A 21,570-nucleotide genomic window follows, 5' to 3' on the forward strand; every position below is an offset into this window, starting at 1 on the left:
TGCAGAAGCTGTGGAGTTTGATTAGGTCCCATTTGTCTATTTTGGCTTTTGTTGCCAATGCTTTTGGTGTTTTGGTGATGAAGTCCTTGCCTACGACTATGTCCTGCATGGTTTTGCCTAGATTTTCTTCTAGGATTTTTGTGGTCTTAGGTCTTATGTTTAAGTCTTTAATTTATCTGGAGTTAATTTTAGTGTAAGGTGTCAGGAAGGGGTCCAGTTTCTGCTTTCTGCACATGGCTAGCCAGTTTTCCCAACACCATTTATTAAACAGGGAATCCTTTCCCCATTGCTTGTTTTTGTCAGGTTTATCAAAGATTGTATGGTTGTAGATATGTTGTGTTGCCTCCAATGCCTCTGTTCTGTTCCATTGGCCTATATCTCTGTTTTGGTACCAGTACCATGCTGTTTTAATTACTGTAGCCTTGTAGTATAGTTTGAAGTCCGGTAGTGTGCGGTAGTGTGATGCTTCCCACTTTGTTCTTTCTGCTTAGAATTGACTTGGATATGCGGGCTCTCTTTTGGTTCCATATGACGTTTAAGGTGTTTTTTTCCAGTTCTGTGAAGAAAGTCGATGGTATCTTGATGGGGATAGCGTTGAATCTGTAAATTGCTTTGGGCAGTATGGCCATTTTCATGATATTGATTCTTCCTAACTATGAGCATGGAATGTTTCTCCATCTGTTTGTGTCCTCTCTTGTTTCGTTGAGCAGTGGCTTGTAGTTCTCAAAGAGGTCCTTTACGTTCCTTGTTAGTTGTATTCCAAAGTATTTTATTCTTTTTGTAGCAATTGTGAATGGCAGTTCATTCTTGATTTGGCTCTCTTTAAGTCTGTTATTGGTGTATAGGAAGGCTTGTGATTTTTGCATATTGACTTTGTATCCTGAGACTTTGCTGAAGTTGCTTATCAGTTTCAGGAGATTTTGGGCTGAGACGATGGGGTCTTCTAGATATACAATCATGTCATCTGCAAATAGAGTCAATTTGACTGTCTACTTTCTTATTTGAAGACCCTTTATTTCTTTTTCTTGCCTGATTGCTCTGGCTAGAACTTCCAGTACTATATTGAATAGGAGTGGGGTGAGAGAGGGCATCCTTGTCTAGTGCCAGATTTCAAAGGGAGTGCTTCCAGTTTTTGCCCATTGAGTATGTTATTGGCTGTTGGTGTGTCGTAAATAGCTTTTGTTATTTTGAGGTACATTCCATCGATACCGAGTTTATTGAGGATTTTTAGCATAAAGGGCTGTTGAATTTTGTCAAAGGCCTTCTCTGCATCAATTGAGATAATCATGTGGTTTTTGTCTTTGGTTCTATTTATGTGGTGAATTACGTTTATAGACTTGCATATGTTGAACCAGCCTTGCATCCCTGGGATGAATCCTACTTGATCATGGTGGATAAGCTTTTTGATGTGCTGTTGCAATCAGCTTGCCACTATTTTATTGAAGATTTTTTCATCTATGTTCATCATGGATATTGGCCTGAAGTTTTTTCTTGCTGAGTCTCTGCCGGGTTTTGGTATCAGGATGATGTTGGTCTCATAAAATGATTTGGGAAGGATTCCCTCTTTTTGGCTTATTTGGAATAGTTTCAGAAGGAATGGTACTGGCTCCTCTTTGTATGTCTGGTAGAATTCAGATGTGAACCCATCTGGACCTGGGATTTTTTTTGGGTGGTAGGCTCTTAATTGCTGCCTCAACTTCAGATCTTGTTATTGGTCTGTTCAGGGTTTCGACTTCTTCTTGGTTTAGGCTTGGGAGGAGGCAAGTGTCCAGGAATTTATCCATTTCTTCCAGGTTTACTAGTTTATGTGTATAGAGTTGTTTGTAATAATCTCTGATGATGATTTGAATTTCTGTGGAATCTGTGGTGATATCCCATTTATCATTTTTTATTGCATCTATTTGATTATTCTCCCGTTTCTTTTTTATAAATCCAGCTAGTGGTCGATTTTGTTGATCTTTTTGAAAAACCAGCTCCTGGATTTATTGATTTTTTTTTGAAGGGTGTTTTGTGTCTCTATCTCCTTCAGTTCTGCTCTGATCTTAGTTATTTCTTGTCTTCTGCTAGGTTTTGAGTTTTTGATCTTCCTCTTCTAGCTCTTTCAATTTTGATGATAGGGCGTCAATTTTAGATCTCTCCTTGCTTCTCACATGGGCATTTATTGCTATATATTTTCCTCTAGAGACTGCTTTAAATGTGTCCCAGAGATTCTGGTATGTTATGTCTTCCTTCTTGTTGATTTCGAAGAACATCTTTATTTCTGCCTTCATTTCACTGTTTATCCAGTCAACATTCAAGAGCCAGTTGTTCAGTTTCCATGAAGCTGTGCGTTTCTGAGTTAGTTTCTGAATTCTGAGTTCTAACTTGATTGCACTGTGGTCTGAGAGATTGTTTTTTATGATTTCTGTTCTTTTGCATTTGCTGAGGAGTGATTTACTGCCAATTATGTGATCAGTTTTAGAGTCGGTGCGATGTGGTGCTAAGAGGAATGTATATTCTGTGGATTTGGGGTGGAGAGTTCTGTAAATGTCTATTAGGTTTGCTTGTTCCAGGTCTTGAGTTCAAGTCCTGGATATCTTTGTTAATTTTCTGTCTGGTTGATCTGTCTGATATTGACAGTGGAGTGTTAAAGTCTCCCACTATTATTGTGTGAGAGTCTAAGTCTCTGTAAGAACTTGCCTTATATATCTGAGTGCTCCTGTATTGGGTCCATATATATTTAGGATCGTTAGCTCTTCTTGTTGCATCGATCCTTTGACCATTATGTAATGTCCTTCTTTGTCTCTTTTGATCTTTGTTGCTTTAAAGTCTATTTTATGAGAGATGAGAACTGCAACTCCTGCTTTATTTTTGCTCTCCATTTGCTTGGTAAATTTTCCTCCATCCCTTTATTTTGAGCCTTTGTGTATCCTTGCATGTGAGATGGGTTTCCTGGATACAGCACACTGATGCATTTTGGCTTTTTATCCAATTTGCCAGTCTGTGTCTTTTGATTGGTGCATTTAGTCCATTTGCATTTAGGGTTAATATAGTTATGTGTGAATTTGATCCTGCCATTTTGATGCTAGCTGGTTGTTTTGCCTGTTAGGTAATGCAGTTTCTTCATTGTGCTGATGCTCTTTACCATTTGGTATGTTTTTGGAGTGGCAAGTACTGTTCCTTTCTATGTTTAGTGCCTCTTTTAGGAGCCCTTGTAAAGCAGGCCTGGTGGTGACAAAATCTTTGAGTACTTGCTTGTTCACAAAGGATTTTATTTTTTCTTCACATATGAAGCTTAGTTTTGCTGGATATGAAATTCTGGGTTGAAAGTTCTTTTCTTTAAGGATGTTGAATATGGGTGCACACTCTCTTCTGGCTTGTAGGGTTTCTGCTGAGAGATCTGCTGTGAGTCTGCTGTGAGTTACCCTTTGTGGGTAACTCGACTTTTCTCTCTGGCTGCCCTTAGCATATTCTCCTTCATTTCAACCCTGGTGAATCTGACGATTATATGTCTTGGGATTGCTCTTCTTGAGGAATATCTTTGTGGTGTTCTCTGTATTTCCTGGACTTGAATATTGGCCTGCTTTGCTAGGTTGGGGATGTTTTCTTGGATAATATCCTCAAGAGTATTTTCCAGCTTGGATTCATTTTTTTTGTCACATTGAGGTACACCTATCAAACGTAGATTAGGTCTTTTAACATAGTCCCATATTTCTTGGAGACTTCGTTCATTCTTTTTTACCCTTTTTTCTCTAATCTTACCTTCTTGTTTTATTTCATTGAATTGATCTTCAACCTCTGATATTCTTTCTTTTGCGTGGTCAATTTGGCGGTTGAAACTTGTGCGTGCTTTGCGAAGTTCTTGTGTTGTGTTTTTCAGCTCCATCAGTTCACTTATATTCCTCTCTAAGTTGTCTGTTCTTGTTAGCATTTCATCAAACTTTTTTCAAGGTTCTTAGTTTCTTTGCTTTGGGTTAGAACATGTTCTTTTAGCTCATAGAAGTTTCTTATTACCCACCTTCTGAAGCCTGATTCTGTCAGTTCATCACACTCATTCTCTATCCAGCCTTGTTCCCTTGCTGGTGAGGAGTTGTGATCTTTTGTAGGAGGAGAGGCGTTCTGGTTTTCAGTGTTTCCATCCTTTTTCTGCTGGTTTCTTTCCATCTTTGTGGTTTTATCCACCTGTCATCTTTGAAGTTGTTGACTTTCAGATTGGGTCTCTGAGTGGATGTCTAGTTTGTTGACAATGAAGTTATTTTCTTCTGTGTCTTAGTTTTCCTTCTAATAGTCTGGCCCCTCTGCTGTAGGACTGCTGAGGTCCACTCCAGGCCCTGCTTGCCTGGGGATCACCTGCAGCATCTGCAGAACAGTAAGGGTTGCTACCAGTTTCTTCTTCTGCTATCTTTGTCCCAGAAGGATACCCTCCAAATGTCAGTCTGAGCTCTCTTTTATGAGGTGACTGGATATATAGGGGTCAGGGACCTGCTTGAGGAGACAGTCTGTCCTTTATAGGAGCTCAGTTGCTGAGCTGTGAGCTCCATTGTTCATTTAGAGCTGCTGGGCAGGTACATTTAAGTCTGGTGCAGCAGAACTCATAAGCCCCCCCTTTTTTTTCCCAGGTGCTCTGTCCTTGGTAGTTAGGGCTTTATTTATGAGTTTCCGTTGTGCTACTGCCTTTTTATCAGGGCTTCCCTGCCCAGTGAGTAGGCAGCCTAGCCACTGTCTGCCTGCAGAGGGTTTGCTGAGCTGCTGTGGGCTCCGCCCAGCTGCCGTGTGAATTTCCCTGCAGTCCTGTTTATATGGGTGTAGTTAGAACTGCCTCAGCAAAGCTGACCCACCTCTGTAATGGCAGACTCTTTCTGTAATGGTGGGTTGCCTCAGCAACAGCGGGCTGCTTCAGCAATGGCAGACTACCTCCGTAGTGGTGGATGCCCCTCCTCTGCAGAGCTGGACCTTCCCAGGTTCAGCTGTGCTAGCTGTGAAACTCTCAACCCAGAGCGTTTCCAATTGCTGTTTTTTTGTGGGGGTGGGACCAGTCGAGTCTGATCACCTGGCTTCCTGCCTCATAGCCTTTTTTTTTAGTTGAATGGTGGACTCTCTCCCAGGTGTTCCAGTCGCCTGTTGAAAAGGCACCGGGATCTGTGTGATTTCCCGTGCGGTGACCTGCTGCGTCGGCTGAAACAGCGGCACTGAGATTCGAGGCTTTTTTTGCCAAGGAATCTCCTGCCCTGGCTCCCTGTTTCAGTCCCCTTTTTATTGAGATGAATGGGTGACTCTGTCTTCCTGGAGCTCCAATTTTCAGCTAAAATGGTGCCCAGACCTGTGTATTTTGATCAGAGAACTGCCACCCTGGGGTGCTGGCAAAGGAGCCTTGCCGGCCAAACCAGCCGCCCTGGTTACCTGTGGGGCTCCTCCGTCTGGGAATCTCCTGGTCTGTGGGCAATAAAAATCCATCTGGAAATGCAGCATCCACTCACCATCTGCGCTTTCACTGGGAGTTGCAATCCTGAGCTGCTCCTAATCAGCCATCTTGGATCCAGCTGTCTCTCCAGATTTTTTAATGATCACCATTCTAACTGGCATGAGATGGTATCTCAGTGTGGTTTTGAATTGCATTTCTCTAATGACCAGTGATGACAACCATCTGATCTTTGACAAACCTGACAAAAACAAGCAATGGGGAAAGGATGCCCTGCTTAACAAATTGTGTTGAGAAAACTGGCTAGCCATGTACAGAAAGTAGAAACTGGACCCCTTTCTGACACTTTACACTAAAGTTAACTCCAGATGGATTGAAGACTTACACATAAGACCTAAGACCATAAGAACCCCAGAAGAAAACCTAGGCAAAACCATTCAGGAAATAGGCATAGGCAAGGACTTCATGACTAAAACAGCAAAAGCATTGGCAACAAAAACCAAAATAGACCAATGGAATCTAATTAAACTCCAGAGCTTTTGTGCAGCAAAAGAAACAATCATTGGAGTGAACTAGTAACCAACAGAATGGGAAAATTTTTTTGCAATCTACCCACCTGGCAAAGGGCTAATATTCAGAATCTACAAAGAACTAAAACAGATTTACAAGAAAAAAACAAGCCCATTCAAAAGTGGGTGAAGGATATGAACACTTTTCAAAAGAAGGCGTATATGAGGCCAACATACATATGAAAAAACGCTCATCATCACTGGTCATTAGATTTTCTTAATTTCTTTTAGCTTATTTCAGAAATCAGGCTACAGTTCTCATCTTTGTGGACATACCTTCCTGGCAAGCGCTCACTGTCTGGAGAGTTATTCTCTTTTTTCTCTCTCTGCTTGTGATAACCCCATGCTAGATTCTACAATAGTTCTTTTCTCTTGCTTATTTTTAAACATGATACTTGCTTCCATGAACTTAAAGGAGAGAGGGAGTTAGGAAAGTGGTTGGGGTTGGGGCTCCGAGCACCTTCTCAACTTTCAAACCATCTTCTCTGTTACCGTTTCAGGTCTGTGGACTGTTTTTCTTCCCATGTTCTCCATCTCCTCTTTCATTTCCTCCTTTTGTCCTTTACTGGGAAATTAGATTTCACTTGAGCAGTCTTTTTCTTAGTGCATAGCCCAGAATTCCTGAAAGGTACTAGTTTTAAGTACCTTTTGGATATCAGTTTTAAGAGCTTATGGGGCTAAGCCACTGCAGCTCCTTCTAGACCTTACTGCCAACCCCTTGCGTTCACTCATGATTAGCACCAAAATCATTCCTGATTTCACAGAAGTTCTCTGTAGAGTCTGTCAGTTTTCCATAGAGCACTCCTCATGACTTGGGGATCTGTCCCTTTAGACCCTTCAGATACCCTGTGAATTTTCTCTGCTTCCCTCCACTGATGCTGATACTGCATGGCTCTTGGAACTGTTTATGGTTTTCCCACCACCTCTTCTCCTTGGGGAGTCATAAAGACCCCTTTTTACCTAGTTTTGTTGGAGGTTATCTTACAGAATTTTAGTTTTGCTGTTCTCGCTGATCCATTTTTATGACAGGGCATTGAAGGGAAATTGAAATCCTGTTGCCACCACTTTCTCCCAGAATTCTTATTTTCAGTTTGAACTTTACTAACTTACCAATATTTGATCATTTTCAGTAAACTGAAGTGGGAATGTTTATATAGTTTAACCTAATGTGTAGCTCTATCTTTAGATTTTACTACATTGGAATTTCTTTTTTCAAATATATTATTCAACATGTATTTTTGTGTTTAATACATACTTTGTTACCCATAATAACCAGTAAGAATTTCTAGAACAGCTGCATAATTTTAGAAATGAATACTTGAGATACTGTGAGGTATAGTATGAGGTAAGCATATCATTATTTTTCCATTAATTGCTTATAACATACCTTAGAGAATCCGTTATTTGCCAACTTCTTGAACTGCTGCCTACCTTTTTTACATTAAATTACGGGTAATTGGGTAGGTTTCTCTGTTCTGATCTGTTTATTACTATGCAGTACTTTTTACATTACAGGTAATAGGGTATGTTTCTCTGTTTGGATCTTTTCATTACTATATTTTAAGAGTAGGTTTATTAGCAAGGTTTGATATCTTGTAGAACAATTTTGCCCGTTCTTTCTTTTCAGAAGTTTCTGGGCTGTTTTTACTTTGTGCATTACTTTCTTCCACATTGACTTTATTATGAGTTTGCCAAATCCACACACCATGACATCAAAATTATTGTAATTATATTGCATGGTCTTAATATAGTATCTCGACAATGGAGAGTACCCTTTCAATGATTAGAAGAGACACAAGATGGAAATAAAGATTTTATTACTTACGGGTCTTAGAGGGTACACAGCACGCCTAGAGGCCACTCACACAGGGGTTAGGAAGTGCAGGCAGGGAGAGAGGGAGGGATCCATGAAGGGCCAGCACCTTCATGGAGTTCAAGGTGTTGTCCAAACAAGTTTCCTTCAGGAAGGTTTAATTGGTGAGTTTAAAGCAAGCAAGCACAAGTTCCAGGAGAGGTCACGCTCTTACAGAGATAGTCACAGTGTCGTGTCTGGACCATCCATGAGAGGTATGAGGGTCAGGGCCAGTGAAGGAGCCTGTGTGTAGCTGTCCATAGGGAGGGGATCACCAGGAGGAAGTTGTTTAAGGCAGATATCTGGATCAACCACATTGAGGAACTGGGGGCAGTGTAGAGCAGCATCCTGTGTCAAGGGTGACAGATCCCTGCTTCTGCTATAGAAAGTTCCACTTAGATTCAAAGTGCATGCCAAGGCAATATAAAATTACAAGAATTTACTATGCATTTTTATCCATGTTGTTACAGTATTGAATCTTCCCAGTTTGGCTGGGATTGATCTGGAGTTTCACACTGTGTTTGATCCTGTACTCTTCACTGGAATAAGATGATAACAGATATGTGTTTCTGCACTGCACTGTTCCTTTCTCCACTCTCTGGTTTTATTGTAATAATTTGGAATGCAAGATCCAGGCTTTTTCTTAATTGAACTCCTGGTGTTCTTATGTTAGAGCCCCTCAGTCTGACTTCCATGTCTCTTGTTTTTTACTCCAAGTTTCCATTTCAACTTTTTTTTTTTTTTTGCTCTGAGTTATAATGGTAATTTCTGCAGTTAATTCTAGATTATTAGATCAGTTTTAGCAGTGTTCACTGTATTTTCACTGTCTTTCTTCAGTTTATTTCATAAATTTTAATTGTTTTCCAGAGGACTTTAATGAGATCTTGTATTAGAATATGCTTCTTGTTCTCTCCTGTTTTCTACATTAAATTAGAATTAATTGAACCAGTTGTTCTGATTCGTCACTTTGGTCTCTTAAGGAAATTGCTGTTTCCTCTTAAGTGCTGAAATTTTTAAACATCTGCTCCTCTCTGTCTGGACATGTATTGACATACCAGCCACCTCCAGCAGGAAGGAGTTTTCTTGGTGACTGTGTAGAACTGGCTATTGGCTCTCCCAGTCAATGTGGTCCTGCACTGACAACATCAGCAGACCGAGACTGCTTAGAATGCCAAAAGAATTATTTAGATTTTTATCTTAGAAGTTTGCTGAATGTATAGAGCTTTATGTAAACATTGTTTTCTGATATCATTATACCGGAGGCGGTGGAGGGACGCATTTACGCTGTATAAAGCCTTTACTTAGACATATCTTAAGCTGTGAACCCTGAATATCTGAGACAGGTCTGTTAATTTAGAAAGTTTATTTTGCCAAGATTGAGGATGTGTGCCTGTGACACAGCCTCAGGAGGTCCTGACGACGTGTGCCCAAGGTGGTTGGGGCACACCTTGGTTTTACACATTTTAGGGAGACATGGGACATCAATCAATGTATGTAAACTGTTCATTGGTTCCATCCAGAAGGCAGGAGAACTCAAAGCAGGGCTGGTGCTTCCAGGTCACAGGTAGGTGAGAAACAAAACATTGCATTCTTCTGAATTTCTGATTAGCCTTTCCAAAGGAGGCAGTGAGATAGACATTGATCTCAGTGAGCAGAGGGAACAGAATGGGAGGCAGGTTGGCCCTAAGCAGTTCCCAGCTTCACTTTTCCCTTTAGCTTAGTGATTTGGGGGCTCTAAGATTTATTTTCTTTCACAACCCTGACCACATGTATCACAAGTCATCATTTTAGTGGCTATTTTAGAAATATCTTGCCTGTTAGGGAAACCCAAGTATATACTAATTTAAGAGCAAAAATATGTATTAGATGTAGAAGGACAAATTAATCTTGTTTTCCTTAGTGCTAATGCAGATTACTATGTGGAAACACTTAGTATGTTATACCAACTTTGTGTTCTAGTGGATATATAGTAATGTTGTATTTGTTTGATGTCACCTTATAATAGATTAAATGTCTGTTTTAAGAAGCAGTTTTTTCCTTTCAGGCATTTAATTTTTGTGGGAATCTTATACCAAGAAGAAGGCATATCCTTGCTTCTATCATTAAATGTATATCAGTTATGCCAAGTATATGTGTTATTTTTGAAAATCAAAGCATTCATTTTTAAAACTGTAAACCTTGTCAGCCTATCACAAAAATAATTACTGTTGACATTAAGGAGTGCAGTAGCGAATTTTAGAGCTAAGAGCTTGTTAACAAGGTTGATGATATTATGTGTTCCATTCTTTAGTGTTAGATTGACAATTGCTGAGGAAGAAGAGACACTGGCACTTTTATAGGAATATTTACCTGTTACTCATCAGACATTTGTTCAGCACCTGTTGTGTGGCAAGTACTGAGCTAAGTTTTGGAGACAGTTAACTGGAGATAAACAATCTTTTTTATGGAACTGATGGTCTAATGGGCAAATAGATAAAATAATGCATTACAGTAAAGCATGATAAATAGGAAGCATTTGCAAGGCACAAATATTGTGAGAAAAGGGAGAGATTGGGCCGACGTAGTGGCTCACGCCTGTAATTCTAGCACTTTGGGAGGCTGAGGCAGGTGGATCACAAGCTCAGGAGTTCGAGATCAGCCTGGCCAACATGGTGAAACCCCATGTCTACTAAAAATACAAAAATTAGCTGGGCATCATGGCACATGCCTGTAATCCCTGCTACTCAGGAGGCTGAGGTAGGAGAATCACTTGAACCTGGGAGACACAGGTTGCAGTGAGCCGAGATCATGCCGTTGTACTCCAGCCTGGGCATCAGAGGAGACTCCATCTCAAAAAAAGAAAAGAGAGAGATTAAATGTGTTATTTGAGACAGTCACAGAAAACTTCATAGAGGAGGTGGCATCTGGGCCTCTTCCTAATGAGAGGAACAGTTCACCAGCGACAGGACACTGTCAGCAGATCCTAACTTCTGATAAGAAAAGGTATTAATTGTGCAAAAGCACAGAGGAGTGTTTGTTATGGGTAAAGGAAAACAGGTGGTGGCAGGAGATAAGGATCAAAATCTATGCAGAGATCTGACCATTAGCCTAAATAAAAGTGTCTGTCAGTGAAGCATTGCATTTTAAATGAGAAAGGCTAAGACAAGCCTTCAAACAAAATCACTTTGGGGGTTATTGAGAGGTCAGTGGATGGATGTGTTGTCATCAGAATAGCAGTTGAAGATCCAGTGAGTCAAGGCAGTTAGAGGAGAAGGTGGATTTAAGGACTGTTTAGTGGAACTGATAAAGCATGTTAAACGTGTGCATGTATGGTTCAAGGAAAGAAAAATGTGGAAGGCCATGAATGGGCATTAATTAATGAAAGCCAAACTGTCCATTGGTAGTGTGAAAAACACAGGAACAGGGAATCATCCTGAAGAACATAATGGCCATAAAAAACAGTCCACTCTACAGCTGAGGCTCTTTGCATTTTAGATATTAGGTCCTCTGAAAGTTCTAAATGTGGGGGTTTATGCAAATCTCACTTAAGATATGGCTGCCTCTATTTGCTGTAAAGCAACTAATGGTCTAGTAGGAAAGACCAACAACATGTTAACAATAGTGATTTTACAGACATTGTGTGTATGTTTTTAAAGTGCTTTTCCCATATATACAGCATGCTGTTTAATCTTGATAAGAGGTAGATGATGCTCTTTTTTTAAAATGAAGAAACCTATCCTGAGAGACTACTCAGTGCTTCCAGAATCACATCACTAATTAAGTGACTTGAAACCAGCTTTTCTGATTTTTGGACTGTGGTTGTTTTCTCTTTAAGCCACACCAACTCTATCATGAAGGTCCAGGTGAACTCAGAACTTAGAGTGTTTTAGTTGGTATTGTGTTGGGGCAGGAAGAAAGTCACTGGAAAGGTGTCATGAGGTGAGCCTTGAAAACTAAGGATTTTGAAGTGGAAATAAAGAGGTGAGCATTTCCAGGTGAGGAGGCTCACCTCCAGTCAGGTTGGGGATGACACATGCATGTGAGGGTTCCTGGAGCGTGTCAGGTGGAGGCTGGAGAGAAGGCAGCACTGGAGGGTGAGACCAGATCAAGGAAGGTCTTCCATATCAGCTCAGGTTGTTTGGGCTGTATGTGATAGATGGTCAGGACAGGGGCAGCTCTTAGAAGTGGCAGATGAAGCTATCATTCACGAATGCAGCAAAGATTACTGTCTGCTATAATCAGTGGCAGGCATGGGTACGGTCCTTGGTAATATAGTGGTAAGGAAGTGAAAGTCCTTGCCCTCAGGAAGTTCTGTCACCAAGTTATGGTGGAATGTGAAATACTCTGATGCCATAGGGCACTGTCTTGTATGCTTTTTTAATCTTTGCCTGTTGAATTTTTGTTACAGTTTTCTGAATTTCCAGATCCCATGTGGGGTTCAGATTATGTGCAGTTGTCAAGAACGCCACCTTCATCTGAGCAGAAACACAGTGCTGTGTCATGGGAAGAGCTGAAGGCCATGGATTTACCTTCATTCGAACCTGCCTTCCTGGTTCTTTGCCGAGTCCTTCTGAATGTCATACATGAGTGTCTGAAATTAAGATTGGAGCAGAGACCTGCTGGAGAACCATCTCTCTTGAGTATTAAGCAGGTTTGCTTCAAATCGCTTTAAAATATTTAGCAATTATTATATTATCCTACAGGCTTATCATTTTTATTTTAAGAGTTCTTTTTTTCTTAATTGTGACTAATAGTGAAAAATGGGTGTTTGTCCATGTTTTCAAGCTATATTTTTTATGGTAATTTAAAATGTTCTTTATATGCAGTCCTCAAAGATAAGATTGTGGTTCATCCTTTCTGTCATCCACTTCCTTGTTCTAAGTGTTTTAAGATTTCAGTCTTTGAAGACTAAAATTTAAAATTCATTCATAAGAGGTAGAATATAAGACCCTTAAATCTATTTAATTTTTTGTTCTGTTTGAGTACATGTAAACAGATAAGTGTCTAGAATGGACATAGGGGAGGGGTTTGGGCTTTTTACTTGCTTAAGCAGTGGTGTGGTTTAAACAGTAGTGACAGCTTATGATTTCTTCCTTGTTGTTCATTCTGGATGGGATCTTATGTGGGTTTGATATCCCAGGAGCAGCAGAGGAATGGCTGGAAGCAGTTGTATCCAGCAGAGTGAGTGCTGAAGAGGGTCTGCACTTATTATGATTTATGATACTAACATATTGACATTCACCATATAAAATAAAAATTTCCAGACCTTGATCCCAAAAGAAGAAAGGTTGATAGGTTTTTTGTAGACTGTACTTGTCTATCCCATAGGGCTTGAAGGATTAAGAGCTACCTGGCTCTGTGAATGAAAGGACAGAGCACAAGTGAGCGATACAGATTGAGGAAAGGCAGGTGAACACAGTAGGTACAAAATAGCAGTCGTTTGTTTAATTAGGAGTAGAACAGAATGACTAAGAAAAGTCATTTGGAGATTGTCCCCTGCATCTCATTTCCATCCCATTGGTACTCAGTACCAACCACGTTAGCTTCCCTTCCTTCTCACCATCTTGTTTTCTGGTTATTGTCTTGCTCTCCTTGACCTTGCTTTTAACTCATCCTCAGCATCACAGTGGTTATCTAGGACATTCTAGTAAATACTTGTCAGCTCCCTTCTTTATAAAACAAGTACTTCAGAAATACAGCCTGGTAAAGCGAGGTGGAGTTTTTCTTTTGCTGACGGGGCTGTGGTGAGGACTAAATAGTACTGTATGTTATCATACTCTGAAAGATGAAAACAATACTTAGATTAATGTAGCACTGCTAGAGTAAGAAGAAAGTCAAAATTTTGGTTTAAATGCATTCAAAGATCAGTTACAAACTCCTAAGTGACATCTTTAATAGAGAAATGGATTTCTATGTAATCTGAACAGAACACTTTTTGGTAGATTTAACTGTAGCCATAGCTCTCTTATAGTGGATAATTACTTTTAAAACATTTCTGGGAGAGACTTCTGTCTATAAAAGCAGTCCATGTTTATTTTAGAAATTTTGAAAAGTACAAAAAATGATACAAACAAAAATTTTTAAAACCCTGTTGTTCTGACATTCAGAAATAACTGCTATAACATTTTGGAGTATTTCCATTCATTTGTTTTTCCTGCATATACATAACTTCCTACACATACAAGTAAGTGTGCGTGTGTGGGTGTGTATGTGTTTGTGCTTTTTTTTCCATTTATTTTTCAAAAGCAAGAACTTCAATGGCTGCAGTAGTATTCTACTGTATAGGCACATCACAGTTTATTTGGTTAATCACCATTGATTTAAGTAACATTGTGATGAATATGCTTGTATATAAATCTTAGTTTAAATCTGAGTGTACCACATAACAGTAAATAAATGAATCATACATTTTTAGACTCTAGAACGTTTTTTATCAGCTTACCTTCTTAGTAGCAGCAGTGAAGGTTTGGCTAATATGTATGAGAACAAATGTGGCTATGTGATCTCATACTACAGCCCCTGTTTATTAGAATTTGGGTACATCGTGTCTCAGCCTTTTTATTGATGGAAAGGGCTTTCCTGGTTGTCTCATTTCAACCTTCTGCCCATGTTTGGCATGTTATTACCTAGTCGATCTATATATTGCAAACTTGCCCATCCTTTTGTTTCGTTTTTTTCCCTTGATTCTTATCCAATTCCATCACATAGTATTAAGTTGGTTGGTTGGTTTTGGTGGTTATTTTTTGATGGTAGACTGGGCCATAAATCACAGTAGGTAGACTAGGCTAATTTACTGCAAAGGACACCTGCTTTGTAGTATGTCAATATCTTTGAATCTTTATTACGTTTCTGATTAAAATTTACCAGTTTCATTAGTGGGTTTTTCATTCTCACATTTCTTGTAATGTAAATTAGTATTAAAATTGATTTTATTCTATGGAATTTACTGGCTATATGAATTTGTTGGTGTAAGAGAATTTATTTTAGCAAAGCAGTAATTGCCCTTATGGTATTTTCTCTGTGTATCCGTGCTGTAGTATTAAATTCTTTTATTTTCACTATTTTGTTGCTACTTAATTGAAACAACTAAGGTATTTATATAAAATGAACTGATCAAGAATCTAGAAACTATTGTAGGTTTTTCAGAGACAGAGTCCCCTCCGAGTTTTTTGAAGATTTAAGTAGGAAGCTATAAAACACTGATCGTCTGGTTGGAGTGTGTGGCTGCTGGAACCTGTGTCTGTTGTTTTACAGCTGGTGAGAGAGTGTAAGGAGGTCCTGAAGGGCGGCCTGCTGATGAAGCAGTACTACCAGTTCATGCTGCAGGAGGTTCTGGAGGACTTGGAGAAGCCCGACTGCAACATTGACGCGTTTGAAGAGGATCTGCATAAAATGCTTATGGTCAGAAGCAGTGGGGAGGAATTTCCTTCTTTCTTTAAAAAAAAAATAAGCCTATATTTCCTTGTTTTGCAAACAGCGTTGGCATACACATTCAGATAAACTTCTCTAGTAATGAATTATAGAAATGATCCCGCAGAGTGTAGTCTGTTTGTGTGTGTTCCGGGGGCCGGTGGTGGTGATCTTGAATCAGAGTCTTTCCATCTGGTGTTAGATTACATTTATTTCTCCGTACTCCACATTTTAAAAATTCTCAATTGTTTTTAATTTGGAACTTTTTGACAAATGTTAACGTAGTTCATTCTTTACTTGTAGAATAGTTCATCTTATGGCAGAATGTCCTAGAAGTAGAATCAAAATCTGGTCCTACTTTATGGAACCACCTGTCATCAGCCATTTTTATAATGGGACCTTGCCTGGTTCTGAGAGTGTTGGAGATCAACAAGAAACTCACCATCTGGTGGGACTAGGCATGGCAGATGCTAACACCGCCGAGGGCTGGGTGCTAGCAGAGAAGCATGCTAAGTTGTCTGGGAGGCGCGTCCCATGGGGAAGCTGGATCTTTAAAAGATGAGTTAAGGGTGAGTTAGGGAACCTGGCACATTTGAGGACTTGTTAATAGTTTGATTGGGCAGGAGTAGACCTATTTTTATTTTGGCCTAAAAAGGGACCTGCTGTCTTCTCACATGTTGAATGTGCCCTGTGCTTTTAACCTCTGTTCACATTCTTCTTTCCTGGTAGAAATGCCTCCACTTGATCTGCGTATTTAAGGCATACTTTCAGATTCTATTTTTCTCTAGAAAGCTTTATCTGACAGTTTTAACTTTTAGCTTATGTTTATCTGCACCTTCTTTAAACTCTTTTCAGCAGTTACAATTAGAACTATATGATTTAACATTTAAACAGAGACTCTTCTCAGGTTGCCCGAAGGATACTGAAAGTTTCACTAGCCAAGGGCTATAACTTGAAAGCCTTTGTCTTCCATAATGTCATAAATACGTGTTACATTCATTAGGGTATATGCATAGATGATTACATTATGTGACAGGTTAATTAAATAATAAAGAAAACTGTATCCTTATAGGTGGGGTGCGTTCCTCCTTGCTTAACATTTACTGTGTTCCAGCCTAAGGATGGCTGCAGCACCTGCAGGTACCACTCTCACTTTCGAAGCTGAGAAAAAGGGGAATCAGACCTTACCAGCTAAGTCTAGACATTTTTATCAGAGCAATAGGAGCTCTCTTGGCAGCCCCTCCCAGCAGATCCCCCTAGTCTCTTTTTGACCAGACCTGTTGCATGGCCTCACTGTTGCCATAGAGCCTGGGAAGTCACATGTTGAGCTTTCCAGCCTCTGTAGTAGAAGTCGAGAGGGAAGAATGTGGCTGGGAGTGAGACACATAATATCTGGCATATTGCAAGAAATTATTTTAATGAATTAGAAATTATTTTCTGTATAAAAGACCTAAGTGTATAAAATGGCTGTATTTTGAAATACTATATATTTCTTTTCTTTTTTGAGACAGAGTTTTGCTCTGTTACCTAGACTGAAATGCAGTGGTGTGTTGACGGCTTCCTGCAGTCTCAACCTCCTGGGCTCAAGTGAGCCTCCTGTGTCAGCCTCCCTAGTAACTGGGACCACAAGCCTGTGCCACCACACCTGGCTAATTAAAAAAAATTTTTTTTGTAGAGTCACAGTCTCACTGTGTTGCCCAGGCTGGTCTTGAACTCCTGGCTCAGTGATCTTCCCGCCTTGACCTCCCAAAGTGCTGAGATTATAGGCAATAGCCACCACACCTGCCAACTATGTATTTCTTATGTCAAAAAAGTCTTTTATCATTGAAAAGTTGTGGGAAAAGCAACAAGCAAATTATTATTTTCTCTTTCTTAATGGATAACTAAACCAGAAGTTTTAAAAGACAGAATAGGCTTTGCTTTCCAAACTGTCTTTGCTGGCCCTTTCTCCTGTTGTGGCAGGGGAGCAGGGTGGGGTGCGATGGGCGTGTGAACCACGCCTTCCTGGCCAGCCGGTTTCTGTGCCCTTGATGTGCCTGTGTGATAGTGGAAGCCTAGGCTAAGTGACTTACCAACATTCACACCTAGTTAGTTTTAGAATGGCTTAGAGTTGAGTTTTGGCATTGCTGTCAATCATCTGCATCTCTCTTCTCACGGATGAAAAAACTAGAAACTGTCAGTGCTTTAAAATTATGGCCTACAATGTGCTAGAAGGCTCAGGGAAGGGGTGTGTTCTGAGGACTAGGGAAGCCCAAACAAAATCAGTGTTTCTGTTAGGAAGGAAGGAAAGAATAGTAATTGAATTGGCAATCAGATTATGTTTAACAGAGCACCCTTGTCTGGAAACCCATCGAAAACAGAAAATAAAAAATTCCGTCTTCAGAAAAGGAAGAGCATGGCCACGGTATCCTTTACCCTTCCAAAAATAAAAATACTGTTAGAGTTCTTTGCCTCGAAATATAGACTAAAACAAAGGTGAGCACAAGCTCTAAATACTCTTCCACCTTCAGCCCAGAAGGCCCATCTAAAGATTAATTAGAGCCTTGATATCTAAGGAGGTGACAGCCGTGACGGAGGCCGAGCATGTCTCTCCAGGGATTCTGCTGCTGACTGAAGAGCGGCCGGACAGAAGGAGCTCGAGCCACACTGCAGCGTTCTCTGGTCACCCGGAAGACTGCCAAATGGGAGTTCTCTTAGCAGGGGGAGGGGAAGTAGTGATTAGCAAGTTATGATGCAGAAACTCCGTGACCTCGGGGGCTTTGCTCTGTGTTAGGACATCCATTGTACTTGAAAAACTGAGACACTTAAGCATATAGGTCAAAGGAAATAACTTGGTGAGCAAATCTAAATTGAAGCTGTGAACTATCATTTCCTGTGTCCCTGGCCTCAGAAATAACCAAGACAGTAAATATAATAATACATGATGTAGGAACATGTGATAGCCTTAAGGAAACCACATAAAAAGAACTTATAAGGAATGAAAGTATGAACAATGCTGGACAAGATGTGGTAGTTGTAGAAGACACGCAAGAGAGCTTATGTGTGTATCGTTCGAGTTTCTGCAGAAGTATAAAGAGCAAAGGATCAGGGAAGCTTTAATTTTTCATCCTACAGATTAATTCTTGAGTATCTACTATATGTCAGGCAGGCACCATGCGGTGCCCAAGGAACTAGTGCCGAGCATAAACTCCCTCTTGGAGTTTAAGAATGGTGGGACCATGGAGATTGTAGGACCATGTGAACAGACTGCAGCTGAGAATGATGCCCCCAGGACAGGCACAGGCCTTTGGTGGACTGTAGTTAGATTGCACTTTGTGTGGAGGTCGGGCTTCTTTGAGGACGGAGCATTGCAACTTACCTGAAAGTTGCCTGAACTTATGCAGTTTAGGTAACAGATGAAAAAGTTAGACCAAACAGTACTGTATATTATAGTTTCTATAATAAGAGATTGTTTTAAAAAGCTTACAGACTAGAAGGAAATGTACTCAGTTCATGATCATGATTGCCTCTGAAGAGGGAGGAAAGAGAAGCGAGAACAAAGGAGAAACTAACTTTCTGGTGTCTTATTTCTTATTGAAAAAATACCTACATGTGCCCTAAAACTTAAAAAATCAACATATCTAAAGCAAATATGACAACATGTTAACGTTTGTTTATTCTGGGTGATGCTTGTAGAATAATTTTTAGAATATTATTTAGCCCCTTTGCTTTGTAATTTATATAGCGATCAAGAGAAACCCCTTTCTCTTGAAAGCAGGACAGCAGGTGCTGTCCATCTGGGAAAGGAGCCTGGCAAGGACAGGGCACCCCAGGCAGCCCGTGGGGGGCTCTGGCTGCAGGTGAAGACTGGGCTGGGGGTCCAGAGCAGATGTGAGAGGAACAGTTGAGGTCATTCCAGGAATACACATGCGAGTCCTTGGATTACAGGGTAAAAGAAGTGTAAGGATTCAGAAGAAACATAGGCAGTGAAATGGCAGTACTCGGGTGGATCAAATGTAGACAAGGTGTCAGGAGTTACTGTGGGTGTCCAGCTCCTGCAGCTGGGTGGTGATGAAGATGTGAGTCCGGTGAGGAGTTTTAATTTGGGCTGAGGGCATATGAAAGCCCTCAGGGTTGACTTTGCCAAGGGACAGAGATGGGGAAGAAAAAAAAAATATATATATATGTATGTATGAGAAAAGGGTGAGGTTTCTCAGGCTTTTGGAGGAGATGGGTCTCAAACTCAAAGCATAAGCATTGGGATTAGGAGGAGCAGTAGTTCCTCTGCTGTAAAGAAGGGAGGAAAAGAGGTTGTAACCTTGTAGGTTTGCATGTTTGGGACCAGGAAGATGAAAGATTTTGTACCAAATGACTTCTATTTTTGTGTGTGGAGAGGTGGAGATCATCTGCTGAGAATGGGTGCTGGTGGGTATTGACAGTTGGAGGAAAACGGGGAAGTCACAAACTAGTGACTCTAGAGAGAAGGAAAGTGAGCTAAGTAGAGATAGAAATAGAATTCCCAGAAATGTTCACCATGTGGCTGGAGATTATTAGTCCCCCAGCTTCTTGAGTGGGCACAGGGAATGGGATGGTTAGGCTTAAGCCAGCTTTGGGGTCTTGACAGACAGAAGGATAGTAAGAGGCTGCAGGGTGCGGTCAGCAGCAGGGATGCTAGCATGCCGATAGCAGTGCTGGAAAGGACAAGCCCATGGGATCTGAACTGAAGCCGGAGGAAAGTGAACAAAGGAAGGGTTGTGAGTTGGAGAAAGATGAGCAGCCAGTGGGCTGGGGTTCAGACAGGGTTAAGACACATTGCAGTGGTTATGGTTGAACAAATCTCCTGGAAGGAGGAGTGGAGGCTTTATTATCAGGGTGTTTAAACTGGCAATTGGAGTTTGGAGCAGTTCTGGCAATGACAAGATCCAAGGTGGAACCTCATCAAAAGTGGAGGAAGGGCCACTGGAGGTGGAGGCCTTCAGGAAGCTGGACTGAAGAAGTGTCTGGTGGATTTTCCACATGATGTTAAGCCACTGCGGGGTAGCTGAGCCCAGGATGGAGGGAAGACTGTCAGATGAGGGCTAGTGGTGTGGAATGACATAAATCTTTAAAGGGGCAGGGTATTTCTTTTGTTTTGCTTTCTAAAGAAGAATATGTGTAAATTATAGTTTAAAAGGAGCAGTTGGGGCTGGGCATGGTGGCTCTTGACTGTAATTTCAGCACTTTGGGAGGTTGAGGCAGGTGGATCACCTGAGTTCAGGAGTTTGAGACCACACTGGCCAACATAGCAAAACCCCGTCTCTACTAAAAATCCAAAAATTAGCCAGGTGTGGTGGCACACACCTGTAGTCCCAGCTACTCAGGAGGCTGAGGCAGGAGAATCACTTGAACCTGGTAGGTGGTGGTTGTAGAGCCAGGATCACACCATTGCACTACAGCCTGGACAACAGAGCACTCCAGCCTGGGCAAGATCACACCATTGCACTCCAGCCTGGGCAACAGAGCACTCCAGCCTGGGCAAGATCACACCATTGCACTCCAGCCTGGGCAACAGAGCACTCCAGCCTGGGCAAGATCACACCATTGCACTCCAGCCTGGGCAAGATCACACCATTGCACTTCAGCCTGGGCAACAGAGCAAGACTGTCTCAAGAAAGAAAAAAAGGGTCAATGGGAACCAGAGGGAGCTGACTTTGCAGCCCTTGAGTGTACAGGCAGTTGCCCCTTGGGGGCTGCAAGGAAGAACTGCTGTCCTCAGGAGAGCCACAGAGATGGGGGAGCCCACTAAGAAGTGAAAGGGCGGTTTTGAGCCTGGTGTTGAGGACAATAGACCCATGAATTGCAGACTCTGTACACACAACTCTAGTCAAAACAGACAAAGGACTGCAGTCATGCCACACACCTGCAGGGTGGAGGACTCAGACACAGTGAACAATAAACAGAAGAAAGTTGTCTTGAAATAAGAGACTTCAGATTTGCCTACTGAAAGTTATTACTGAATCTCAGAAAAATATATTTCCCAGCAATGAAGTCCAAGATGTAGCCTGGTGAAAAAACTGAAACCCGAGGATAGAGAAAGAAATCCTGTAAACATCTAAGTGTAGAAACCCGAGTGTAGTCACCTTCGGGATGTGGGAGAGCAGTGGTGGGTGGCGCTCAGGCTGCTGTCAGACGACTTCACGCTGAGTCACACTCGGTGTTGGAAGGGAGTGATGTCTGAAAAGTTCTGAGGGAGAGATTGTGTGAGTCAGATATTTCCTACCCCATCAAGCTATTATTTAAGTAAAAGAGTCCATAGACAGGCTTGTTCTAGAATGTGGCCTTTGTGAACCTGTTGAGAAAAACTGACAGTCGAAACCTGCTGACCAAGAGAGAAATCCAAAGGA

The 21,570-nt window shown here is 41.1% G+C and overlaps 1 protein-coding gene across 8 annotated transcripts in view; it reads left to right on the forward strand.

The window, feature by feature from the left end:
- MAP3K4 (mitogen-activated protein kinase kinase kinase 4) overlaps nucleotides 1-21,570 on the forward strand; it is a 128,863-nt gene that overhangs the window by 70,241 nt on the left and 37,052 nt on the right. For all 8 annotated transcript variants that reach the window (XR_013534662.1, XR_013534664.1, XR_013534663.1 and 5 more), the window contains exons 4-5: nucleotides 12,207-12,449; nucleotides 15,053-15,199. Coding sequence is in view for 4 of the 8 variants with exons in the window: in XM_008995341.5 (XP_008993589.2) it covers nucleotides 12,207-12,449; nucleotides 15,053-15,199 (390 nt within the window). In the remaining 4 variants the exon portion in view is untranslated. The remainder of the gene's footprint in view (nucleotides 1-12,206; nucleotides 12,450-15,052; nucleotides 15,200-21,570) is intronic.

Source organism: Callithrix jacchus, chromosome 4, assembly GCF_049354715.1.
Source record: "Callithrix jacchus isolate 240 chromosome 4, calJac240_pri, whole genome shotgun sequence".
Lineage (NCBI taxonomy): Eukaryota > Metazoa > Chordata > Mammalia > Primates > Cebidae > Callithrix > Callithrix jacchus.